The 27,341-nt window shown below is 51.7% G+C and overlaps 1 protein-coding gene across 2 annotated transcripts in view; it reads left to right on the plus strand.

Annotated features, from left to right (window-relative positions):
• PLXNA2 (plexin A2) overlaps window positions 1-27,341 on the plus strand; it is a 228,314-nt gene that overhangs the window by 80,125 nt on the left and 120,848 nt on the right. For both annotated transcript variants that reach the window (XM_052654101.1, XM_052654102.1), the window contains exon 4: window positions 21,090-21,224. In XM_052654101.1, coding sequence (XP_052510061.1) covers window positions 21,090-21,224 — 135 coding nt within the window. The remainder of the gene's footprint in view (window positions 1-21,089; window positions 21,225-27,341) is intronic.

The raw sequence follows: 27,341 nt of genomic DNA on the forward strand, positions 1-27,341 counted from the left end.
CTCCCGGCACCTCCCCGCCAGGCACCCAGGCCACGTTCAGACTCCTCCCTTCACCGTGGACTTGATACAATCTGGAAAACGCATTAAACATTACAGAGAGTAGTTGACGCGTAATTAATAAAGTACGGATTTTGGCTGGAAGCCTCAACTTAAAATAGCACGGCGGCTGAGAGCGAGGGCAGGGGAGGGAGGCGCAGAAGATGGCATGTGATGAGAAGCGAGACTGTTATCTCTGCCGGAACGGGGTCGCGTCCCTGAAATTAAGGAGGGGGCAGAAAGAGAACAGTTGTGTTTGTGTCATTAATAAGGGTGAGGTCAGAGCTCAGGGAGGTGAAACATCTTGCCCCGGGCTGGCTGTGTGTCCCGGGACAGGGCCAGGGACCCGAGCCTGGGCCGGCGCTTTTGACACTAGTGCACATTCGGGCAGTGAACGAACACCTTTCGTGTCTCCCTGAACCCCTCTCGTGAGGTTGAACCTTCCAGGGCTGTTTTTAATTTGAGAGATGTATTAATGGCATTTTGAGACAGCCTGTTCCCTCAACAATTCTCCAGAGAGGCTGGAGGGAGGTTTGTGTCTTCTTTGAGGAAGGAGAAGAGAAGAAAATGTTGGGGGGAGCCTTTTCTTCTGCCAGCACGTTCAGAGAGACCCTTGCTGTGGTTAACCAGCCTTCTGGTGTGAGGGGAGAGGTGAAGAAGGGGCTTGAGGAAGCAGAGGGAGAGGGGAGAACCGGCTTCTGTGGTTAATTCAAATGCCTGGCCTCAGGGGCTTTCTCTACGGAAGCTGGAGCCCTGCTGCTTTCTGCCAGCCAACCCCAGCTGGCTTTCAGAAGCAAAATGCAAATTTCTGCCCAGCTAATCAACCCTGACAAGGTAGCGTCACCTCCAGCCTGCCCGTCATTAACAAACGACCCAAGGCAGACCTGAGCAATCAGGAGTACCAGCCCCGGGTGGAGGAGGCCATGCTGGAAGGTTCCAGAATCTTTAAAATGAGCTCACCAGAGAGCAGAACCTTGACACCAAAAGAGACACTGAGTCAGACAGGAAGTCCCTGCGTGACCCCCTCATTCCACTTTGACAATATTGCCGTCCTCTCTCTGTGGGACAGAAATGAACTGGATCGTGTTTAAACAGTAATGAGTGGGTGAGGGTGTGTGGAAGTCTATTGTGTTATGAGACCCAGTGGGCCCTCTATGAGAGTAATTAATCTATTAATCGTGTGACATAAGGGAAACAGTCCTGGCTTCTGCATTTGTTTCTATATGCCTAAAGCCGTAAGCACTATCCCTGGCACATCAGCCAGTCCGTTCAGTCCCTCAGTCGTGTCCGACTCTTTGCCACCCCATGGACTGCAGCACGCCAGGCCTCCCTGCCCATCGCCAACTCCAGGAGTTTACTCAAACTCATGTCCATTGTGTCGGTGATGCCATCCAACCATCTCATCCGCTGTCGTCCCCTTCTTCTCCCACCTCTAATCTTTTCCAGCATCAGGGGCTTTTCCAGTGAGTCAGTTCTTCCCATCAGGTGGCCAAAGGATTGGAGCTTCAGCTTCAGCATCAGTCCTTCCAATGAGTATTCAGGACTGATTTCCTTTAGGGTGGACTGGTTGGATCAGTGGCACGTGGCTCTTCAGAAGTGTTTGTGGTCAAATCTTTGCTCCAGGTCTCCCGGAGCCTCAGGATGTTAGTCTGTGGCATGGAGATGGAGGGAGCTCCCTTTCCCTCCAGGCTGTTGAGTGGATTCAGTGAGAAGCCACTGTGGGTCTGGGAGCCAGGCAGCAGCCCAGTGATGTCTGACTGCCTTGTTCTGCCTGCTTCTGGCTTCTCCCTTCTTCCCTCCCATGCCTGGGTCACAGTGAGCAAGAGGATCTGAGAGTCAGAGAGACGAGAGGCATTTCTGCCCTCTATCCCCCGATTCCCTATGCAGGCACCTCGTGCTCAAATATCCAGAACTTGAACCTAGGACTGTATCTGACTACTTCTTTCCCTGGAGGAAGTAGGTCAGTGATCCAGACCTGGGGGGCCCAGCCAGCAGCCAAATTCCCAGCTCTAACCATTCCTGCTTTACTGGGTGGGGGGTTGTCACCAGGAGAGAGGGAAGGGGCAGAGAAGGAGAGTGCAGTCTCTGGTGCCCAGGGGATGAGGGGGAGGCTGGTGGGAGCGGCAGGTTGGGTTTCACTGGCATTCCAGAGCGGGCTTTCGCCCTGCGGCTGAATCAGAGCCGAGGAGCTGCGGAGACCAGAGGAGCCTCAGAGCCGGGCTGTGGGCAAACCTGATAGCCCGTCTGGAATCCATCCCCGGCCTGCCTCCCTCCTCCCCCGCGCCCTGAGCCCATTGGAGGAGCCACCGCTGTGGGAACGCAGAGCCCGGCGCCTTAACCAGCAGGCTGGGCAAATCCCCCAGGTGCCAACCCACTAGCCTGCACACCCTCTCCCAGCTCTAAAGGCACAGATCCCCTCCGCACCAGCCCCCAGCATGGGTTCCTGCCCCTTCCTCTCAGAACCAGAGTGAGCCAACCTCACGGCTCCCCGTAGCTCCAAAGAAGGAGGTGCCTCAGAGTTCAAGCCATCCTGTGGTCACTCCAGGGGCCAGAGAGTGTCCCCCCAATCCACGTCAGGAAGACATCTGGATGGGCATCCAGGTCAGCCAGTCAATTCGGTCACTCAGTCGTGTCTGACTCTGCGACCCCATGGACTGCAGCACACCAGGCCTCCCTGTCCATCACTGTCTCCCAGAGCTTGCTCAAACTCATCTCCCTCGAGTTGGTGATGCCATCCAACCATCTCATCTTCTGTCGTCCCCTTCTCCTCCTGCCTTCAATCTTTCCCAGGATCAGGGTCTTTTCTAACGAGTCGGTTCTTCACATCAGGTGGAGACCGCCTCCGACCATCCTCTCCGCACAGTGGCAGTGGCAGTGATAAGTGCCCGCCTCAGCTGGAGACCCTGACCCCCAGGACTCCTTGTCCCCTCCCTCTCTGGGGTGTCCTCCCAAAGCCTCTTGGAGAGGGATTTATTTCCCCATGTCCCCGGCACCTCCCTACCCCGGGGACCTGATCAAGGGGGTCATGGTGCCATGTTATCACCCACTGTAATTGATTAACCTTTGATCACCACCCAAAACCGAGATAGCGTATTCAAAAGCAGAGACATCCCTTTGTCGACAGAGGTCTGTCTAGTCAAAGCTATGGTTTTTCCAGTGGTCATGTACAGAAACGTGAGTTGGACCATAAAGAAGGCTGAGTGCCAGAGAATTGATGCTTTCGAACTGTGGTGTTGGAGAAGACTCTTGAGAGTCCTTTGGACTGCAAGGAGATCCAACCTGTCCATCCTAAAGGAAATCAACCCTGAATATTCATTGGAAGGACTGATGCTGAAGCTAAAGCTCCAATGCTTTGGCCACCTAATATGAAGAGCCGACTCGTTAGAAAAGACCCTGATGCTGGGAAAGGTTGAGGGCAGGAGGAGAAGGGGATGACAGAGGATGAGATGGTTGGATGGAATCACTGACTGAATAGACACGAGTTTGAGCAAACTCTGGGAGATGGTGAAGGACAGTGAAGCCTGGCGTGCTGCAGTCCGTGGGGTTGCAAAGAGTTGAACAGGACTGAGCAACTCAACAACAGCCACCCAGACAGCATGTGGGGTTGGACACCTGTGGGCCTCTCCCCCTGTCTTTCCATGAGCAGGAAGGAGTACCCCTGACCCCCGGAATACCCTTAGCTTAGTGGGCTGGAAACAGAGCCCACCAGAGGGATCCTGAAATCTGAGTAAAGTTCTCCTTTGTTGGAGAGCCTGACGGGATCAGAGGCAGCTCAGACCACCTGGAGGGAACAGGCCCTTTGCCCACCACAAATCTCTTTTCACAACAAACTTTGAGAACAGCCTGTTTTCCCAGTGCAGCTTCCTCCATAGTGTTTGCCTAATCCGTCTGTCCAAAATCCCTCTCCAAACACGAGGTTTCCTGCCCAGCACTGGCAATCAGAGAGCTAATTATCTGGGATTAGAGATGGAATGGGAGGGGGAGGCTCCCATTTAATTACAGGAAAAAATTAGCCCAACTGATGTGGGCAAAGCCACTGGGATTCGAATGGAAGTCCAGGTTTGAAGGCAGGGCAGGTTGGAAGGCGCAAGCACCCTGTGCTCCAGCCTGGGGTCCTCTGCCCTTTGGTGGCTGTGAGATGAGGAGGAGGGCTCCAAGACTGTCTCTCTTGGGGATCCGGGAGAGGTGTGTGTGTGTGTGTGTGTGTGTGTGCGTGTTGGAGAGAGACAGGGAGAGAGGCAGAGAGACAGCACAGAGAAAGACAAAGAGGGATAACAGACACAGACACGCAGAGAGACTGGAAGTGACAGGAGAAACACAAGGAAGGGAGGGAGAAGGGGACGGGCGGGCAGGAGGCGGGAGGGGCTTGCTGGAGACAGGAGACATCCCCGAGGCCATCGTCCTCGCGGGCTGGCCTTTGGGTCCCTTTCAAGGCGGGAGGGGGGACAGAAAGGCCTCCCCCGCCTTCCTTCTTCTCCTCTCCCCGCTCTCCTTCCCCTAGCACCCGGCACACAGACCCATTTAGCCACCCACAGCGCAGGTGATGAGCAGGTTCATCCCAGCAGGGGGACGAGGCTGGGATGAAGAGCGTGGCTCCTTTGGGATCCTAGTGATCTGGAGTCCCTTCTGTGGCCTGAAGATAGGGCTTCCTGCCAGTCCTTGCCTCCTCTTCTAGGAGAAGAAGCTCCTGGCTCAGAGAGACATTCATTCATTGAGTTACTCATTCATTCTTCCATTTTACAAATAGCTAGGGAGCCTGAGTTTGAGTAAGCTCCAGGAGTTGGTGATGGACAGGGAAGCCTGGCGTGCTGCAGTCTGTGGGGTTGCAAAGAGTTGGACACGACTGAGTGACTGAACTGAACTAATCTGAGGGAGCAGTATTAGGGGCCAAACCCATCATTGAGCTATGGATTTTCATTAGCCCAGCAGAATGGAAATTGACTCTGGCTCTAAGTTATGAGCGATAATCTCCTCACTTCTTCCCTCTCACATACACTAAAACCATCCTGGAAATAGCCCAGAAACACCTCCTGGCCAGCTCCTGTCCACAGAGGATCTGAGCACATTGTGCAAAGACCTGACAAAACACCAAGGCGTCAAACAACAAAATGCAAGCCTGTGCAGTACAGTGTTTCAGTCCTTGAAGATGCTTATTTATATGCATTTATATGTCGTAGCCCACTTCTTTCCAAATAAAGAACTAGGTAACATAAAAGACAGGCAAACATTTATAACAAAAACCACCCCTGGACTAGAAGGCCCAAGTCGTGAGAGGAGCAAAAATAAATATGCTAAGAATAAAGCCAAAATAGACACCAGCATCCAGCCTCTCATTTGCCCTGAGTATCCTGGCAGCCACATCAAAAAGGGAAATGGGATGAACTAGAAATTTTTAATCTCCAATAGAAAGAGATTTTTATTTTTCAAGAGAGACAATTTCCAGACATTGCATTCTGTAATTCACCATGTGAGCCCTTATACAGAAACCAGGGGAAAAGTTTGACATCAAAATCAGAAGCCTCTTGTATGTGGCAGTTTCTTACCTTACCTTCCACTGAAGTGTCAGGCCTGTGATATCCTTGTAGAAGTCATCATTCAGTGAATTGCTCTCGTGGAGTAACCAACAAAAAAAGGCAAGTGGATAAGGCCTTTGAGGAAAGTGAAACTTGCTGGTTAAGCTTTAGAGGCCCAAGTTTGTGGCTTTCTGGAGCTCTAACTTAATTCAAGGACAGAATGCAATTTTTTAATCACCCTCTTTCTGCTTGGCACTCTGTTGAAAGTTGAATAAAATGAACTCAATAGCTTCAGCTTCTGGGAATTTATTATTTTTGTGGGCACTTCTATGGGGCTCAGACAGCAGAATAAGAGCCTTTAAATGATCGACAGTAAGATGCTAACCTCCTTTATAAGACAAGGGTGAACGCGTTTTGGGGAGGCCTTGTTGCTAAGTCAGTATGTCTGACTCTTTGAGGCCCCATGAACTGCTGCACCCCAGGCTCCGCTGTCCTTCACTATCTCCTGGAGTTTGCTCAAATTCATGTCTATAGAGTCGATGTTGCCATCCAACCATCTCATCATCTGCCGCCCCCTTCTCCTTCTGTCTTCAATCTTTCCCAGCATCACTGGGGAGGTACGCAGCTTAGTAAAAGACTATTTAATCAAACCGACCCAGGTTCCTGTCTCTCTCTACCACTTACTGGCTATGTGATCTAAAGCTAACCTGACCTCTCTGAGGCCCCGTGTCTTCATCAGTAAAGGGGGCTTGGGGGATTAAAGTAGGTACTTGGAATAAGGCAGCTATTGCCTCATGTAGCACATAGTATGCGCTCAATTAGTGGCAGCCGCACTGCATTCCAGGGTTACTGACGAAGGCGACCTTCCTAGCATGAGGAGGAGGCCTGAACAAGGCGAGGAGGCTCACCAGGGTGGCAGGGACCCGTGGCCCCCCCTAAGAAATCCCCTCAAAGCCATCACTCCCTAAGGACTGGGATGGTTCAGAGCAGCTCTGCAGCCCTGCAGCCTAAGATGTGTCTCTCAGCTTTGTGTTTATCACCACTTGGCTGGGAAATCCATGACCCTTCTGTCTCTCCCGTTTGCTTTCCCCTTTGGAGACGCCCAGGACTTGGCCTTTCAGCAAAGGAAGGCCCGTCTCTCCTTGTAGGGAAGGCCCATCCTTCCCTGCCCAGCCCCATGGTCTCTCTCCAGACTTCTGCCCTCAGGGGGCCCTCCTCTGCAAGTCGTGGTGAGGTTCAGGTGTCAGGTGGGGTGAGGGGCATCCCTTGCTGATTTGCCCGGAGGCAGCCCTTGTCTAGACTGGATGCCAGCCAGCCCCAGGCAGCCTCCAGGTGACGGAGGAGAGAAGGGCAGACGCCCAGAGCTGGGCGGGATGAGAGAGGCAGATCCGTCCCGATCATCACGGGGTCAGCCTGGGCTGGGCTCACACCAAGCTGGTCTTTGGGACACACCCCCTTGGCCCACCCACTCCTGCTCTGCTTTTTTTTCCCGCAGTTTCTCTGGTACTTTCGAGCTCACTGCCAAATTGTCAAAAGCCATGAGAGGCAAAGTGCTGTTCAGTTAATGATTCCGGTCCCTGGAGAGGTGGAGCGCTCTTTTAAGAGGAAAAAAAAAATAGGATTTGGGGGGGTGGGGGGTGGGAGGGGCACGGAGGGGGGTCGCCTTAGTACTTTACACAAAAGCCAAGCTGCAGCTCCTTCTAGCTCTTTCTTTTAAGGAGCAGATTAGAAGTGGGGAGGCTTGCCCCGAGCGGCCTTCTCTCTGTGGGGAAAAGCCGGGGGCCTCCCCCTCACTTGCCTCTTTCTCACAGAACAGAAAGAGTCTGCAGTGGAATGCAGCCATCCTTTGGGGGCCCAGCAGCCTCTGCCCTCAGCATCCCCAGCACAGGTCCTGAGGAGACCCTGGCAAAACCACGCCTCCACTCTAAGAGGTCGCTTTCAGAAGCAGGCAGCAACCTCCCGCCCCACAAAGGGCACCCGCTGCGCCTGCCCTCACTGCCCACCCCTGCGTCCTTCCCCAGCTGTTCCCCTGGGAAAGGGCTGAGAGTTGGGGAGCGGGGAGCCTCGGGCCCCTGAAGAAGTCCCTCCCGGCCCAGTTTTCCTCCTCAGTCTGGTCCCACCCAAGTCTGTGGATCAAGAGTAAATCAATCAGAAAGCCTTCACCTCTGTGCAGCCCTTTCCAGAGTCCTGGTTGTTTCCAGATTCCTTATCTAATTGGTCCTCACCATAGCCTTGTCATGCTACCATAGCCTTGTCATGCTGGCAGTATTTTTTTTTTTTTTTTCACCATTTTTGCAGAGGAAGAAAGTGAAAATTAACTCCCTTGACTGAAGGTCCCCTGTGTAGCCTCCACCCCCAGCCAGTTAAGACGTCGGCCCTGACTGGACAGTCTACACCTGTCAGGAGGGAAGCCTGACGTGTCAGAGAGGAAACGGCAAACCCCTCTGAAAAGGCTGCCCTCCTCACAGAGACGAGACCTGGGCGCTGTTTAATTCCCGTCATCTCCAAGTGTGTGGAGAAGGCAATGGCAACCCACTCCAGTACTGGAACATCCTATGGGTGGAGAAGCTGGGGTCGCAAAGAGTTGGACACGCCTGAGCGACTTCACTTTCTTTCTTTTCAGGTGTGACCTGCCTTGGGGGGGAGTTTTATGTTTTGTTTCACAGTATCCCTAGGACAGCCCCCTGCCTTCCTGACCCCTGTCCTCTGCTCATATCCTCATGGGAAGAATCCCATCGGCTGCAGAGAGACATCCACCCCCTGGGTGCCGTGGCGTGTGGCTGCCCAGAGTCTAGGGGCTCATAGCCTTCTGGGCAGTGGGACCCTCTCAGGAGTTGGGAGGATGGGAAGCCGAAAAAGATGGGCAGTCGCTGCACCTGGCTGACCCTGGAGCCCACAGGATGTTCTGTTCAGAGAAAAGGCGGTATGAGGTTTACAGTGCACAAGGCCGAGCCCGCTCCCCGCCTTCACCAGCCCCCTCCGCGAGCCCCTGGCACCTGCGGCAGGCAATGTGGTACCCAGGCCCCAGCAGGGGCTGCGTGCTGGCACCGCGCCTGGCAGCTGTGGGGTGTCAGCTCGGGAGGGGGCGGGCATTGAGGAGAAGCAGGTGTCCAGCCTGAGAGAAACTGGTGACCGGGAAGGGTCTCTGAGCAGCGAGGCCTGGGTAGGTGGCTAGAGTCCATGGCGGATCGAGCAAACGACACGGTCCTTGCTCATCACCCCACCCCACCCTCAGCCCACCTTGATTAGAATGATCTGGCCCCCGAAGAACAGCAATGAATTAATTAGGGGTCTGTTGTCATGAAGCAGCTGATTATTAAAGTCCCTCTCCTGGGAGGGGAGATGGAGAAAGGTGTGACAATGACAGCTATTTAAACAGAATCTTTTAACAGAGTTAGGCCCTTCCTCAGCTGCCTGCTCTGCCCTTGGGCTCCGCCAGGAAGTCAGACACAGCGGAGCCCACAGGGCAGCCCTGAGCTGCACCGGCCACCCTGGATTTCAGGCGGTGGAGGCTTTCTGTCCTCACTGCCCTTCCCTTCTCGGACCCTGTTCCTCGGACCTCAACTCTGAGCCCGTCTTCGTGACCTTAACCCACCCTCTCCATCTGTCGCTGAGCCAGCAGAGCTCCAGCTTAGTGCTTCTTTTCAGAGCAGCACCTTGCATGTTTATAGTTGCTGCTGTTCCGTCTCTCAGTCGTGTCTGACTTTCTGCACCCCCAGGGACTGCAGTACGCCAGGATTCCCTGTCCTTCACCATCTCCTGGAGCTTGCTCAAACTCATGTCTGTTGAGCTGGTGATGCCATCCAACCATCTCATCCTCTGCCATCCCCTTCTCCTCCTGCCTTCAATCTTTCCCAGCATCAGGGTCTTTTCCAATGAGTCAGCTCTTTGCATCAGGTGGCCCAAGAATTGGAGCTTCAGCTTCAGTCCTTCCAATGAATATTCAGGACTGATTTCCTATAGGATGGACTGATTGGATCTCCTTGCAGTCCAAGGGACTCTCAGGAGTCTTCTCCAACACCTCCTGCTAAGAGCTCTTACCAATCCCATGGGAGCCAAAAAAAGATCATTTTAACAGGTGCTAATGTGAGCAGTGTGTTTGTGTGCCAGGTTCCAGAAGATTTGGTTGTGGGGGGTGGGGTAGATATATGGACATGATTGCCTCGCTCTCTGCCCGTTCTTTTCTGTAGATGGGAAAACCGAGGCCCAAGAGAGTTGAGTTCTAGCTTGCTGCCTGCCAGCTCTGTGACCTTGAGGAAGGTACTCACACCTCTGTGCCTCAGTTTCTCACCTGTGACATGGGATATAAGACCTTTGTGAGGATTACGTGAGATGTGTGTAAAGCCCTTGGCACGATATCTCACAATGTGTTGCTGTTCAGTCGCTCGGTCTCAAGTGACTCAGCTAAAGTCACTAAAGTTTAGTAACTCTAAAAGAGTCCTGTCCGACTCCTTTCGACCCCATGGACTGTAGCCCACGAGGTTCCTCTGTCCATGGGATTTCCCAGGCAAAAATACTGGAGTGGGTTGCCATTTTCTTCTCCAGGGGATCTTCCCAACCCAGGGATTGAACTTGCATCTCCTGCATTGGCAGGCAGATTCTTTGCCACTGAGCCACCTGGGAAGCCCAGTCTAACAATAAGGGGGATTAAATCAACGTGGGCTGTGACTTGCGATCCACTCCTGCCTGGTTTCAGCAGCAAGAATCTATCCCTCCATCAGTGTGTGTTCCTGCAGCCCTACTCAGTGCACAGCAGTCCCCAGTACCCAAGGCATACGGTGCTGCACAGAACACAGTGTCTGCTTCCCAGGGACTGACAGCAGTCTCAGGAAAGATAACTGCACATGTTCACAAGTACCTGTGCCTAGGTACTTGCGGGGTACCTAACCGCCACGCTAGGTACTGTGGGGGTTCAAAGGAGGGACTGGTGTGGGCTTCATGGAGGAGGTGGCGTTTGGGTTGGGCCTTGAAGGATGATTAAGATCTAGGAAGTAAAATAAATTCTTAAGCAGAGGTATAAAAACCAAGAACCTGGGGACCTAATGGGAAAAAAAAATTGCTGGGAATGCCTGAAGGTGGGAGAAGAAGTGGACGACAGAGGATGAGATGGTTGGATGGCATCACCGACTCGATGGACATGAGTTTGAGTAAATTCCAGGAGTTGGTGATGGACAGGAAGACCCGGCGTGCTGCAGTCCATGGAATCGAAAAGAGTTGGACACAACTGAGCGACTGAACTGAATTGGAAAATGGTGAGAAGGTCATGTGAGTTAGACCTCTGAATGACACCATGGACTGTAGCCCACCAGGCTCCTCCATCCATGGAATTTTCTAGGCAAGAGTACTGGAGTGGGTTGCCATTTCCTTCTCCATTCAATTGGGAAAATTACAGGTAATTTGTGTGTGTGTGTGTGTGTGTGTGTGCACGCGCGCGCATGGATGCATGCAGTGATTTCCTTTATTTCATCTTCCAAAAGTAGTGTGTGTTCATCATTTAAAAAAAAAAAAATAGGAGACCAAGATAAGCCAGAGAAAGAAAATTACAAACACCTGAAATTTAAGGATTTTGCATACAGAAAAGGCAGGATCAAATAAGTGTTTTAAGAAGATTAATCTGGCAGTGTTTGGTGGAACAGATTAGAGCAGGAATATGCTGGAGGCAGGGAGACTTCTCAGGTTATTGCAGGAACACAGATAAGAGGCAATAAAGACTCAGACCTAGCCCGTGAGCAATGGGAAGAGAAGTACAGCGACATGGATGTTTCTCTCAGTTACTGCACATTTTCTGCACTGTGGTCGACACATGCCACATGCGTGTTTAAAAAATGACTTTTCCTTTTAAAGTCTCAGGGAGTCTCCTGCACTCAGGCACAAGCCCAGTGTCAGAAAGCCATGCTCACAGCCTAGACCTCGCTTCCCGTCTTTCCAGCCTGAAATGCCATCCTCCGTGTTAATGAAAGCAAGAGATTACTGTTCCAGATTATAAAATGTGGGGCAATTTTAGGCCATTGAAAAGAATGAGTTAATTAAAGAGTGTAATAACCCTCTTCAGCACCGGCCCTGTTTTGCTCTTTTTCCAGCTGCAGGTGGCCTTCTTTGTCACCCTGGAGGAGACAGCTATATGATCTATTTTGTTCGCAGGGACTTATCTCCAGGGACACCCAGCACTTTCTAGATGTAATTTTTAGTCCCAGGGCAGGCATTGTCCTCCTGTTTGACTTAGGGAAAGCCGAGGCCCCGGGGGATGGCTGAGTGAAAGAGGCTGAGTTGCAGGCTTTGCAGTCAGGCAGCCTCTGCTTGGAGGTCTGCTAGGCTCCCTCCTAGCAGCCTCATCTTGCGCTTGATACTTTGTTTCTAATGCTGTAAGACGGGAAGGCCCCCCGCAGAGTGTTTCACTGTTTGTGTCTCCAGCTTTTTTGCACACTGGTTGTCAACGCTCAATAGATGTTCCATATATATGTTGAACTAATTGATAAGGGCGATAAGCCATTCAAAAGCCCTATGTATATCCAGCCCCAGGACATGTTAGTTTCCTTTGCCCCACCCCCACTCCTCTCCGCCAGCGCCCCCTGGAAATTTTCCAAGGTAGTAGTTAACCCTGGGGGGCATATGTCCATATGCCTCGTCTTCTCTGCATGCTGTTTCAGAGCTTGGAGAAGCCTGCATTGCCCCCACGTGGACCTAAAGGTTGGTTCTAAATCATTCCCAGTTCAAAAAGCCTAAGCGGTTAGATTGTATCCCCACACGGCCAGGGCCTCCCCAGGCCAGTCACTTGGGTGTGATGGCTCGAATGGAGATCCTGAGGCTCCAACATTGCTAGAGCTTTGGATAAACAGAGGTTCTGAATTTAGCAGGAGACGCTCATTATTGTTTATGAATTCCTCTTGCTACCCCTCCATGCTCCCCGCCCCCCAGCTCTGTGCGCTCCCAGTGAATTATTGCTTTGCCGCTGCGTGATTTGATTTCATCTGAGGCTGCTTAATGCTTCTTCCGTCCCTCGTTCCTCGCTGTGTTTATCTTATTGTTTCCCAGAACAATCAAGTGCTTCCTCTGCCCCTGGCAGCTTCAGCGTGTTCCCGGAGCCTCCTGACCTGCCCAAGCCTTGAGCTGGAGCATCCTTGAAAGGCAGGGCTGGTCTCAGGTCAGAGCTCCGGAACTGCCTCACATCACTCACCTCCCTTGTTTTCTCTTGTCCCTTCCCCAGCCCCTGCCAGCCCTCCCTGGTAGAACGAGACCCAGAATGCTGGATTCTGGTGCTTCTGGGCCTCGGTGTCGGTCTCCCGTGAGAAGTACAGGGCCAGGCCCTGAGATAGGAGCTGGTGCCCTTGTGAAGTGCAGTCGGTCCTTACCCCCAGGAAGGCATGAAGACAGACTGCTCCTCGCCACTCTGTGGGCCGTTGGATGGTGATGCCTTGGCCAGCCACCCCTGGCTGATAAGGAGCAGAGAAGTCATGACTTAGAAGAGAACCCCAGCTAACGTCCCCAACCCAGGTTAGAGTCTCTGCTCAGTACATAGTCACCACATCCCCTGTCCTCAGAAGCCAGAGTTCTCAGCCCGTCCAAAGATGCAGAAGTCCAGAGGCAAGTGGTTCCTCTTGGGACCCTCTCCCTGCTCTCCAGGAGAAAACCCTCCCTGAGCTGGCCTTCTGAAATCCAGGAGCCTCTAGCCCCAAGGCCTGTGTGCTAGCCCGACCACCCCCTGGTTACTGTCTAGGGCAGATTCCTAACATGCACAGAAACAGAAATAACTGAACCTGGAAATGTCAGTCTCCAGTGTCAAAGCCCCAGGATTGACCGACAACTCACTGGGGACCAGTGCAGGAAGCATCCACGTGTATGTGGATGGAGGATACATGTGTGTGTGTGTGTGTGTGTGTGTGTGGAGGATGCGTGTGTGTGTGTGTGTGTGCGCGCGCGCACAAGGGTGAGGGTCACTGGAGTTCTCAAAGTTTAGTGCACCTCAGTGACCTCCTTCCATCTCGTGGACCGGAAGGATCCTTAGTTTCCCTCTTCCTCGTCTCTCCTGGCTCCATGCAACCCACAGGCCACGTTTTCCAGGCTCTTATGTCCTCTGCCATTATCCGAGCGTTTAGGGACAGGCTCCCAGCTGTCCTCCAGGGAGCCTCACCCCACTGGACTGTGTGTGACTGCCGTTTGCACAGATCGGGGGCTGAGAGAGGGGCGCTGAGCCCCTTCCAACACCCCGGAGGTCGCTGCTGCGGTGTGTCCGTGGCCGTCTGTGGATTCACGTGTAGTGAGTGCCGGAGAGAGGGAGGAAGAATCTCAGAGACCGAATCTACCAGAGACTTCAATCTATCAATAATTCGGGTCATGAAACTCTACAAAAATAAACTTCAGCACGAATCCTTGCCCTCGAAGCACTGAAGGCACGGCTGCAGACACACACACTCATTAACTCACTGCCAAGTTCAGTCTGAGCAGCAGCAGGCTTCTCTACCTTCTTCAACAGACCCAGTGTGCGCGTACACACACACACACACACACACACACACACACACACACTCGTGCATGTAGACACACACTCTGCACTACGCAAGTCCAGAGTCCTGAGGCAGAAATAAAATCAAAGAATACAGGCCTCCTCCAAGGGGAATTTTACGACACATGGTGGTAAGACCTGCGGAAATTGTTGAGCCCTCAGTGACTACATATCAAAAGCCTCACCCTCTCCAAATTTACTCAGGTCTGACAAACTGAGTTTCCAAGAAATCTGGGCTTGGATGTAATAATCGCACTTCTATATTTATGTCACACTTTATAAAGTTTCCAGAGACTTTGCATTTCCTTCCCCTCCTGCTTCTCAGTTTCGGTATCAGCTCCTTCATGAAGCCCTCCCCTCCTTGCCAGCCTCCCTGGATGTCCCCCCGCAAACCTCTATCACACGGGGCAGCCCAGGTGTGTGAGGTCTGATGGGATTGTCCACTTGCCTGTTCCTGGGCCTTCCTAAGGGAACCTTTTCTCAAAGCGTCCCCAGCTCTCAACACAAGCCTAGCTTCCAGGAGGCCATGTCCTGAATGAATATTGGACAGTCCTGAAATTCATGGCTAATAAGTCAGTTCATTCTCACAACATCCTGCTTGAGCTCTGAGGACAGAAGTTACCACCCTTATTTGGCAGCCGCGGAACCTATTACACAAACAAGTGAAGCGACTTGCCTGAAGTCACACAGCCAATTAATGAGAAAGCTGGGATTAGATCCCAGCCCTGCAGACACAAGCCAGCGCCTCCCTCTGCGGGGTGCTGCCTCTCAAACCAGTCTGCTTCCTACTGAGATGCCCAAGAAGATCCCTGGTTCTATGGCTCCTCAACAGCTATTACAAAAAATACTATGACTACTAATACCCCTACTACTACTAATAAAGTAATATGAGAGTGTCAGATCCCAAGCAAAAGCCCCATAATTTTGAACTAACTAGAGAAGAAGCTGATGCATAAGAAAAAGCGTTTGGAGGGGCCTGCAGGTAAGCTAGTTAATTGGATATGCTGATTTGAATTGGATATTCAAGTAAAGAGGCTGTCATTAATTTCTGTGCAGACCTAGCTGTGATTTAAAGGCAAGTGACTGCTAATAGGATTACTATTTCATTCTCCTTTCGAAGAGGCCCCTCCCACCTGGAAGACCAGACAGTAAATCTCCCCTGGATTTCAGCTCACCTCCTCCTGCCCCAGAGCCAGCCCTCATCAGCTGACTTTTAGCCTCCCAGCACGGCCCTCCCAAATGAGGCTCTGAGCTTACTGCCACCTCCAGGAGACAGGTGATTGTCCCACTGTGGCCTTGGGGGCTGAAAGAGGAAGAGCAGCTAAAGACAGGGCTTGGACGCTCATCTACCCATCTCCTCTGTTCTCAGCTGCAGTGAACGGCTGTGTGCACCCATTAATATTTCTTAGGAGAGTCACAGAGTGACTCTGAGAAATTGGACTCTGTGTGGGTAACCCAGTTCTGCCACTCTTTAGCTGTGTGGTCTTGAGAAAGTGATGTCCTTCTCTGCGCCGCCAATTTCCTATCTGTACAATGGGAACAGTAATAATATGCCCTTCAGGGGTGGCTCGTAAGGATTAAATTAGTTCATTTTTGTTAAGCACTTTCGACAGCAGTCAGCACATTGTAAAGCTATAGACGTGGTTGTGTGTTTAATCATTAAGTCGTGCCCAGCTCTTTGCGACCCCATGGACAGCAGCCCGCCAGGCTCCTCTGTCCATGGCATTTTCCAGGCAAGAGTACTGCAGGGGGTTGCCATTTCCTTCCCCAGGGGATCTTCCCGACCCAGGGATCGAACTGGCATCTCCTGCATTGCAGGTGGATTCTTTACCGCTGAGCCACCAAATAAGCTCCAATAGAAATAGGAGCTATTATTAAATCCTTTAGGCCAACAGGGCCCTTTGAAAAATCCACCAGGTCCATCCTACCTTGAGGCAGGTCCACATTTAACCATGAACCAAAGAAGTCATCCTGAGTTCAAAGCCCTCCTGAGAAGGAGGGCGCGGCCTCCTGCAGTCTCCCACTGAGCAGCAGGGGCTCCTCTCAGCAGGAATTCTGACTAGACCGAGCCTCAGCCTCCTTGTGCAATGGTTTAGGCACGTGATTTTTCTTTTGCTGGTCTCTGTAGAGACTGTCGCCCTCCATTGTAGGACACTGTCCATCTTGTCCCACCTTCTGAGCAGTGTCCAAGCAAAATGACAAGTGCTAAATCTGCGCGTCCGCTGAGGTCCCGCCCTCCCAGGAGAGGAGGAGCCCAACCAGAAAGACAGGTTGAAGTGACCGGCTTTCCCTGTCTGGCCTGTGTCACCTCCCTGCCCTGCACCGACTCCACGCTCCTCCTCTGCCTGGTTGGATTACCTGGCGGGGGCCTGTGCAGCTCAGTCTAACGCCCTTCTCTTGGATTGGATTCCTGGCCTATTTCAGCGTCCTGTGTCCTTGTGGTCATTGGATCCTGGCCCTGGGGCACAAGCTTCAAAGCCGAAGAGAACTCAGTTTGCGGGACACTGCAGGACAGACGCAAGTTGTTGCATCTTAAAATCCACTTTTGTCTGGGTTTCCGCCGCAGCCTTCACCGTCCCCATCCTGTGTCTGGGGAGGATGGAGGGCAACATCCAAACTGAAAACTTACAAGGCAGAGAAAGATGGGGACCCCTGGGTTTGAATTACAGCAGGACCACCCTTGTCCCTTCTCCGTCCAGGGGTGTTGGCTTCATCAGCCGTGATTTCCTCTGGACCACCCTGGATGGAGCTGGTGGGAGCCCCAGGGCCAGCCCGGACCACCTGCGTCCACGAGTGGAAGGGCTTGGGTGAGACGGGCTCCAAAGCCCCACAGCTCCAGCAGTTTCCCTAAGTGTGTGATTCTCCTGTGACAGGCATGGAGCAGATCGCCTGTTCAGAGAGGGAAACTGAGGCTCGGGGAGGTGAGGTAACTGGCCTGAAAGTGAACAGGAGGCAGAAATCAAGCCCAGACAAGAGCAAGAGCACAGTCAGAGCAGAAACCCCGGAACCTGGTGTCACGCTTTGGCGTCCTGTGCACAGGGAGAGAGGAATCAGGGAAGGGAACGGCCTCTGCTGCCCAGCTGGCCGGTCCCGCCTGCATCTCATCCCTGGGACCCCAGCCCCCTGTCCGCCTTCTCCATCTTCTCTGTCTTCTCATTGTGATCTCGGAGGGCTGCACAGCTCGAGGCGGACAGAACAGACTTCTCGGGCAGGACTGCTCCCCTCTCCAGGGATTTAGAGGGAATGACATAGGCTAGCTCAGTTCAGGTTCAGTATCAAGAACATTTCCTGTTCTGGTTTAGTTTCAGCTCTGATGTTTTCAGAGTTCTGTAGGTTTGATTCCGGCCTCAACTGGTTTATTGAAAGGTTCGGATTGTAGACAGGAAAAAAAAAAGTTTAGGCTTCTTATTCAGAAAAAAAATGTTAAGGACTGGGATTAGTCCTAACTGGGACATTCCAGAGTATGTGATGATAAGTTATCTTTGGTAAGATTCCACTCCAACATGGCCATGGGTACCATCTAGTCCTGGGGCCCGGAGAGGGAGGGCCAGACGTGGTGTTCCTCCTTCTGAGTGTGTGTGCTCAGCCTTTTGGGGAGGAGGCTGATTTATCTGGCAGAGGGTTAACCAGCCTGCCCAGGTGGGGGTATCCTGAGCTGGCCAGCCCTGAAGTAAGGTGATGGTTCTGCAGCTCTTGGGGCTGAGCCAGTGCCTGGAGGAGAATTAAAACATCCTTGGAGAGGAGCAGCTGTCATAGGGAGGGTGGTAAATGGCACTGGGACATTTCCTTTTCAGAGGAGAAAGCAGAGCTTAAACTCTCCCATTTTATGGATATGGAATAGTGAGGTTAAGCCAATCAGAAGTCACGACTATCACATCTCCCCGTACATCCTGCAGTAGCCTGAGAACTTTTGTTTTAACAGTCTTTTTAAAATATATTAATGTATTTATTTGACTCCATTTGATCTTAGTTGTGGCATGCAGGGTCTTCATTGTATCACAGGGATCTTTCGTTGTGACTCAAGGACTCTCTCCAGTTGGGGCTTGTGGTCTCGGGAGCACAGGCTTTGTTGCTCCATGGTAGTTCCCTGACCAGGAATTGAACCCGTTGCCCCTGTGTTGCAAGGCAGATTCTAACCACTGGGCCACCAGGGAAGTCCCACTGGAGAACTTTTGTGATTAAAAGCTACTATGTTTCTAGAAGAATCTCTTGGAAATTTTGAATTTCTCCATCTAAGAGAGAATGCTGCTCTGAAAGCTAAGGGGAGCTATTTTAATTGTGGGGCATTTTCCCAGACTGAGACCCTTGTTCTTCCCTCTGCTTGAGTCCATCATGAGATTCTCTCCAGGGTGGAGGGCAGTAGCCTCGGCCTCCTCCACCTTGGTCGCATCATTGGCGACCCCGACTCTTCCTCCACCCAACAAGAATGAACTAAATAGCCCCCTCACCACTTCCTGGAAGGAGGGGCTTTAATGACAGTTGCCAAGGCAACAGCTTGGAACAGTAGGAAGCCACTAGTTAGGAAGAAAAAGGTCGAAAGAGGAGTTCAGGGGAAAAGAGTCCACCCTACAGGGGAGTTTCTGGGGTAAGAGTGGCTGAGAGTGAGTTTCTTTGGTTCCACTGAGGTCACCTCCTCATCTTCAAAGCCAGAGCTCTCACCAAAGTCACCCATGAAGCAGGCAAGGAGAACACGGCACCTTGACTCTCGCCCGGCTCCACTGTCCCCACCCCTGGGATCCAGACACAGGGCCTCATGCAGGAATCTGCTGGTTCTGCCACTAGGAACTCCAGAACCACTGTACCCCACCCCACAGTGGGATCATGGTCTCCTTCTTACCCATGCCAGTCCAGCCCAAGTTAACAATCGCAGACCATACCCCGGCTGAGGCCCCTCTAAGAACATGTGAATAGGAGCACTAATCCAACTTTCCCAAGTCTGCGGTAAATAAATGCTCCTGACCTTCCCTACTTGGCCAGTAAAAACTGCAAATGCACCTCCACGCTTGCATGCTTGCTGTGGCATCGGGCTCCATGCTTAGCCCTTGCGATGAGTAAGTCCTTGCTCTCAGTGGGGTGGGAGAAATGGGCAGAGGGAAGGAGATGGTTAGAAGTCCAAGAGAGAAATCAAAGTGAATAGGAGGGAGGGACTTCATCTTAAAATCATCCAGAGAAAACTGTTTTTTGACCTCAACTTTGATTTAGCACTAAAGAGCCCACGATGCTTTATCAGCTGGATCATAGTTCATGTCCTTTCAATAGGCATTTCTCAAGCAGTCCCTTTTATCCATCACCAGCTCTGTTCCCTGTTTCGTTCTAGTCCTCAGAGAAACAGAAAGCATTCCTGCCCTCAAAATGTCGGTGGACTTACGCACATGTGAGGCAATCAGAACAATTTACTTACGCACATGTGAGGCAATCAGAAAACAATTTAGGTAGGTAGTCAATACGCATTAGCTAATACATATACAATGAACAAGTCAATTGATTATAATCTCAGGACAAAATGTCTGGTGGGGGGAAAAAGAAGCCCTCAGGGTGAGGAGCAATTAGTGTGGTAGAGATATTGGAGAAGGCTTTATGGGGGAAGTGGGCTTGAACTAGGGGGTTTAGATGGACAGAGAACAAAGAAACGGCCCGGGGTGGCAGTATTGGTCAGCAGTCAGCTTCTGTGTTGGAAACAGGAAGCCTGGCAGGAGGAGTGTGTTCAAACCATGGGCTCCCCGTCATCTTGTCTCTGTCTGAACTGATGGTCCTCAGGGGCCTTTCTCCGCTGGCTTTCCAAATTCTACGTAGAACTTGAGTGTTACTCGCTGAGTCATGTGACCCCGTGGACTGTAGCCCTCCAAGGCTCCTCCGACCTTGGGATTTTCCAGGCAAGAATACTGGAGTGGGTTGCCATTTTCTTCCCCAGGGGATCTTCCCAACCCAGGGATCGAGCCCCTGTCTTCGGCATTGCAGGCAGAGCCATTACCGCCTGAGCTACCAGGACGCTTCATATATTGCTTAGACTACAGGAATGTTTCTCCAACCCCCAGCCCGGTAGTATCCACATCGGCTGGGAATTTATTAGAAACGAAATTTCTCAGGCCTCATTCCCACTGAATCAGAAACTCTGGGATAGACCCAGGGCTGAATTTCTCCATTCCCTCCAGGCGGTTCTCCAGGCATGCTGGTTTGATAACCGTAGGTGACATTGGTGCTTTTAAACCCCGGCTGCTCATTAGCGTCCCCCGGGGAGCTTTGAAACCCAAAGAAGATGCCAGGTCCCCCAGCACAGAGTTCCTGATGAATGGATCCAGCCACGTGTTTTAAAAACTCCCCAGATTATTCTCATGTACATCGAGCCTGAGAAGCGCCAGACTCGATGACCTCTAGGTTCTTCCTGATTTTTTAGCCTGGGATGGACTCTGAGACTGACTCCCAATTTCTGTCCTCGGGGATTCCTGGCTCCCCAAAGTCACCTGGGGGATTTGCACACATCATTCAGGGGATATTGTTGTGGTGCGGTGGCGGGAGCAGAAACCTCTTTCTGAGATCCTAAAATCTTGACTCTCTCGATGACCAGTTTTTGGATGGTTTCTGTGCTGGTCCCACCATCCTCCCCTACCTGCTCAAGGCAGAACCATCATGTGTAGATGTTGATTCTCCGGCCCCAAATCGCAAGCAAGTGTGCACAAGCACACACTCACACACCCCCATCACACAGTGTGGAGAACGTGTGCATACGCACACAAGAATAACCATATAAGGATATCCAGATCACACCCAAAGACATATTTGCACACACAAATACACCCACCATTAGAAGGTTCAGACCAGCACACTCAGACTGCCTGGAAAAGGTTTCTTCTTGGTGGAAACTGGGCTGTTTGAACTAGGAAGCACCTCTGTCTTCCCTGTCACCCAGCCTGCTTCAGGGTAGCCCTTGGGGACCAGACGTGAGAATTATCTTCTATAAACTACCTGCTCTAGGCTCAGGCAGGGAATTCACAAGGGACTGCCGAGGACAGATGCTGAGGATGCCCTTGTTTCTTTCGCAGATTCGAGCCGATGGTCCCCCCCACGGTGGGGTCCAATATGAGATGGTCTCCGTGCTCAAAGATGGGAGCCCCATCCTCCGGGACATGGCCTTCTCCATCGACCAGCGCTACCTGTACATCATGTCCGAGAGGCAGGTACGTGCTGGCACCCACCCCTGCTCTCCCGAGCCTGGGAGGCGCAGATAACCCATGACCTTTGTGCAGAAGCTTTTCCGCGGAACAAGAGAGACCCCTGGGCCTGCTGCTCAGAGGCCCGGGGAAGCTTATGCAGGGAGTCAGGGAGAAGCCACTGGGGCCAGTCGCTTCCCGGAGCTTCTCTGCAGGCCACAGACCCTGTCTGAGCACATGATGAACAGCCCCGCAAGAACGGGCCGACTGCACGGAGCAGCTTGGTGTGATTAGAAGGTAGATTTACTGCCCCGGGCCCACAGAATCTGCTGCTCAAGGGAGCCAAAGAGGTGTAAATAATCCAGGCCTCCAGGCTGGACTCAGTCCTGGGAGAGATAGACCCAAGATAGGGCCTCAAAAGGAGATTAAAAAAATCTTGGCCTGAGTCTTAGAGGGATGCAGGGTAGAAGTTGGCCAGCACTGAGGAGCTGCAGCTCTGCCTGCGGAGATGGGCAGCCCTGAGAAATGGACCGCCCTCCTTTGCTAGGTAACCCCCGAGTGGGTTCCCCACCCGCCTGGGTGAAACGCTACTCCCTCGGGGTTTTATTCAATCTGAATATGTAGGAGCAAAGAGAAAGCAAATGCAAGGAGAGCCGTAGTGAAGGGCGAGAGAAGCGGGGGACAGGGATTCACCGAAGCAATGGAGACGCAGCAAGCCAAGCTTAGACCTTAGCAAAAGTTGGCTCCTCTTCCACTCATTGCCGGTGGGTCAGCAGTTGGTCAGCGGTGGCGGCAGTCTTGGCATTGACCTGCACATGGTAAGACCAAGGCCATAAGAAGCAGAAGGGACCGGGACTCTGTCTTGGTGCGGAGGACACTGACTTGGGCTAGATAAGGATGGTGTGCTGGACGGCCAGCAAGCTCTCGCAAGCTGCCTCCCTGCTCGGGCGTCATTCTCAAAACACTCTGCAAAGATCCCAGGCGTCAGACATCAGCTTCACCTGGCCCGGCGTTCTCTCTCTCTCCTCCATGTTTGTGTTTGTGAATTCTGAATCGGGGACAAGGGAAGAGGGAGGGAGGCGGAGGTAAACGGGTACCTGATGGCATAAGGGCAGTAGGGCTGCAACTCTAACTTGAAAAGTCCTTCTCAGAAGAGATGACACAAATCATAGGCTAATCATCGGCAAATTATACCACTTCCTCTTGAAGCCACCTTTTTTTTTTTACCTTCCTTTATGTAACCCCCATGATCAAGGCATAAACAGGTCCAGATGGGAACTTATAACCCTAAAAAAAAAAATGGCTGGTCATGTATTTATTGGGAACAATGTTCTGGAAAAACATCAGAATAAATGGAACTTGGTCACTATCCTTAAGTTGCTTGGAATCTAACAAGGGAATCTTTAGCATCAGATTGGAGGCTATAAATGCTCTGCCTTTCCTTCCTGTTTTTGTTTATAAGACAAACAGTTATTTCTTTAAAATGGTAGATGAGCATCATACAAATTCAAATAACACATACAGAAAAGGAAATAACAAGTTCCCAAACCAAACACCCCCAAATGTAACACCGTGTCATCATTTGATGAACACCATTCTGAATGCTTCTGCAGAATCATCTACATATTTAGAAGGATGGGTGAGATGGTCCCCTAGGCAGGTGCATAAAAGGATGGTCAGAGGGATCAAACAGACCTGTGGTCCCCCACCTTTTTTCACACCAGGAACCAATTTCATGGAAGACTATTTTTCCATAGATGGCAGTGGGGGTGGGGTGGGGGGTTGGTTTCAGGATGATTCAAGCACATTGCATTTATCATGCACTTTATTTCTATTGTGATTATACCAGCTCCACCTCATATCATCAGGCATTACACCTCAGAGGTTGGGAACCCCTGAAGAAATAGAGCCAGATTGACATAATATTAATATTTTCAGAAGATGTTAAGTATGGCTGAGGAGCAAGCTGATCAGTTCAGTTCAGTTCAGTTGCTCAGTCATGTCTGACTCTTTGCGACCCCATGAATCGCAGCACGCCAGGCCTCCCTGTCCATCACCAACTCCCGGAGTTCAGTCAGACTCACATCCATTGAGTCAGTGATGCCATCCAGCCATCTCATCCTCGGTCGTCCCCTTCTCCTCCTGCCCCCAATCCGTCCCAGCATCAGAGTCTTTTCCAATGAGTCAGCTCTTCGCATGAGGTGGCCAAAATACAGGAGTTTCAGCTTTAGCAGCATTCCTTCCAAAGAAATCCCAGAGGCTGATCTCCTTCAGAATGGACTGGTTGGATCTCCTTGCAGTCCAAGGGACTCTCAAGAGTCTTCTCCAATACCACAGTTCAAAAGCATCAATTCTTCCGCGCTCAGCCTTCTTCACAGTCCAACTCTCACATCCATACATGACCACAGGGAAAACCATAGCCTTGACTAGACGGACCTTAGTCGGCAAAGTAATATCTCTGCTTTTGAATATACTATCTAGGTTGGTCATAACTTTTCTTCCAAGGAGTAAGCGTCTTAATTTCATGGCTGCAATCACCATCTGCAGTGATTTTGGAGCCCCCAAAAATAAAGTCTGACACTGCTTCCACTGTTTCCCCATCTATTTCCCATGAAGTGATGGGACCAGATGCCATGATCTTCGTTTTCTGAATGTTGAGCTTGAAGCCAACTTTTTCACTCTCCTCTTTCACTTTCATCAAGAGGCTTTTTAGCTCCTCTTCACTTTCTGCCATAACGGTGGTGTCATCCACATATCTGAGGTTATTGATATTTCTCCCGGCAATCTTGATTCCAGCTTGTGTTTCTTCCAGTCCAGCGTTTCTCATGATGTACTCTGCATATAAGTTAAATAAGCGGGGTGACAATATACAGCCTTGACGCACTCCTTTTCCTATTTGGAACCAGTCTGTTGTTCCATGTCCAGTTCTAACTGTTGCTTCCTGACCTGCATATAGGTTTCTCAAGAGGCAGGTCAGGTGGTCTGGTATTCCCATCCATTTCAGAATTTTCCACAGTTTATTGTGATCCACACAGTCAAAGGCTTTGGCATAGTCAGTAAAGCAGAAATAGATGTTTTTCTGGAACTCTTTTGCTTTTTCCATGATCCAGCGAATGTCTCTGGATAAAAATTCTTTCTTGGGTTCTCGGAGCCCCGTGAAGTGGAAAAGCAGAAAGAGCCAACAGAAGTGACCAGTGAGACTTCGGTGGGACTGAGACAATGCTGAGACACGTCTCTGGGCTAAATGCTCGCTTGCTTCATTCCTGTCCGACTCTTTGCAGCCCTATGGACTGTGTAGCCTGCCAGGCTCCTCTGTCCACGGGATTCATATCTTTCGCTCAAATGAGATGCTTTTTGAAATTGAATTCAAAACGTGACCAAAGGAAAGGGCTGGAGGCTGATAAGTGGCCTATAGGGAATATAATGACCTCTCCAAACCATATCTGATGTTGCCTCTGAAAGCATCAGCGCTGACTAAACCAGCGTCTGCAGCTCATTTCTGAATAATCCTCCTTCAGTCTCATCTTCTGGGTCTGCTGCCCAGGTCCTGTCGGTTTGCACCAAAGCAGAGCTGCTCAGTAGTAACTCACACTGGGCCGATGTAGCAGGAGTCTGGGTTTCATGCCCTGTGGCTGTCTTGAATCAGGTGAGCTGTGAGTTGGGAAGGTCCCTGTGCCAGGCGAGCCCGGATCAGTGGGCAGCGTCAGGGCGGGGGGGTGGGCGGGGAATTGGCGGTAGAGCTCGGAGTCCCGTCGCTTGGAGAGCCACAGGCCATGCGCCAGTCACTACCCCGGGGATCACACCAGGGGCCGGGCTCGGGTAGGGGGGCCAAGAGCCACCCAGGAGGGCCATCTGAGGCAAGCGGCGACGAGTGCAGAGTTCTCGCGGGCAGCCTGGACCTCTCTAAGGGAGGAGCTGAATGTGTGGGGAGAGAACAGTCGATGATGATGAAATCGGATGCCGTGCGTTCTGGTCCAGAGTTTGCTCTGATACTGGATGTATGACCCCCTTAACAGCCTCCATTTCCTCCCTTCTGAAATGGAGGAAGTGAGGTGGAATTGCTCAGTCATGTCCGACTCTTTGTGACCCCATGGACTGTAGCCCCCCCTCCCTGCCAGGCTCCTCCGTCCATGGGATTTTTCCAGGCAAGAATGCTGGAGTGGGTTGCCATTTCCTTCTCCAGGGGGTCTTCCTGACCCAGGGATCGAACTCGGGTCTCCTGCATTGCAGGCAAACGCTATACGTCTGAGCCACCAGTGAATCCTGGTGGAAATGGAGGATTTGCGTCTAATAACAGGATCCTGTCTGAGGTCTGACACTCTCAACAGGGTGGCCTCAGACAAGTCCCACCACCTCGTCTCACGGGGGTCGATGTGATATGGGCTGAGACGGCAAGCAGGGAGTTCCTGCCGCATCACCTCACACACCACAAACGCTCATTCCTGACGGCCCCTCCCAGCTCTCAGCCCTTAGGATCCATTACGCAGGAGGGCGGCGACCGTGGGTGCTGATTAGGAGGAAGCTAAGTGGCGGTCGGCACTGCCAGGACCAGGAGACCTGAGTTCTCCTCCTGGCCCCCCTTTAGCCAGCCGGGTGACCTAGACCCTGGACTTGTCAGGGACTCAGTGTCCTCAGCTGGAAAGATGAAGAGAATAAATATGACTGTAGAGTCTCTTTCAGCTATTAAAGACTTTGTCTAAGGTCTGGGGGTCAGGACTCTTTTCCATCTCCAGAAGACAGCCTCAGAAGCACAGGAAACAATCTTGAGGTTAGACCAAAAGAACCTCCTGAAGGAGGCTTTTTTTGAGGCTGTGTGTGCTCCTATGAACTTCTTCCCCCAAGGATGAACCTGCAGTGGGGATAGAACGGTGGCTATGGGCTTCCCTGGTGCCTCAGTTGCTAAAGAGTCGGCCTGTAATGCAGGAGACCCAGATTTGATCCCTGGGTTGGGAAGATCCCCTGAAGAAGGAAATGGCAACCCACTCCAGTATTCTTGTCTGGGAAATCTCATGGCCGGAGGAGCCTGGAGGGCTACAGTCCATGGGGTTGCAAAAGTCAGACAAGACTGGAGTGACTAAATCACCACCATGGGTAAGCAGATTCCTGTTTTGAGGCAATGATCTAAGACTTTGGAGTTCCCTGAAAGACCTAAGACTTTATAAGACATGATGGGAATGGGGGTGTCCATCACCCCACTTTACAGTAAACCTCTGGGCAGCCTCCTCTCATCTCTGCCTTCCCCGGGTCCCTAGCTTTTGTCTCCGTTTCCCTCCCCTTCCCCCAAATCACGGTGCCTATTGTATCCTTGACGCCGACTCCCCACAGAGTCAGAACAATCCAGTATAGGCTCCTGTGTTCAGGCAAGCTTCCTCTCTCTCTCCCTCTCTTAGTTAATTAAATGTAATTAAGAAATAGGACTAGTAAGAAGTGTTGGGCCATTAGTGCCACTGCTTAACGACCTTTGACAAGTTGGTGTTAATGTTCTGCTAATAGATCCAAGGCCCGCCGGTCCCAGGGGAGTGTTTGGGACCCAATTCCCCCAATCCTACTAATTGCCCAGGTGCTCCACTGATAGGCTGCCCGGCCCTTCCTTAGAAAGTCCGCCCCGGCTTCCTCGACAGCGAATCGACCGGCAGATGTTGTGGGAGGGGATACGAGCTGCTACCACATCCTCGGTGTCTAATGGAAGTCAGACTGCGGGTCCAGGGAAAATCAGGCAGTGAGCCAAGTGAAAACCTAGGTCACGAGATGAAAAGAAACTTGATAGCCTGAGTTTCCACCCAACTCGTCAGGCTGGCCACTCTCCGAAAGGGAAGCTCCCCCTGTACGCGGGGTGGATGGGAAAGAAGTATGGGGATGGAAGCAATTATTCTATTTTATACTTTAATTAGTTTGAATTAGCAGAGGGAATAGAGGCATAAAATGATCCAGCGAAGGGTGAAATGGAAAAAGGGAGTCACAGTGGAGAATGGCTCCGCGAAGGCTGGAAAAGGCCTTGGGAACAGCAGAGAGGCTGGCGATGGGTGTGTGTGTGTGTGTGTGTTTAGGGTGGGTGAGGGCATGGGATGCTGCTATTTCAAGACCTGGAGAGGCAAGATAGCATAGTGATTAATAGCAGGAGCATGGCCGTCAGACCATCTTGCA

Source organism: Budorcas taxicolor, chromosome 16 (genome assembly GCF_023091745.1).
Source record: "Budorcas taxicolor isolate Tak-1 chromosome 16, Takin1.1, whole genome shotgun sequence".
In the NCBI taxonomy this organism is placed as follows: Eukaryota; Metazoa; Chordata; class Mammalia; order Artiodactyla; family Bovidae; genus Budorcas; species Budorcas taxicolor.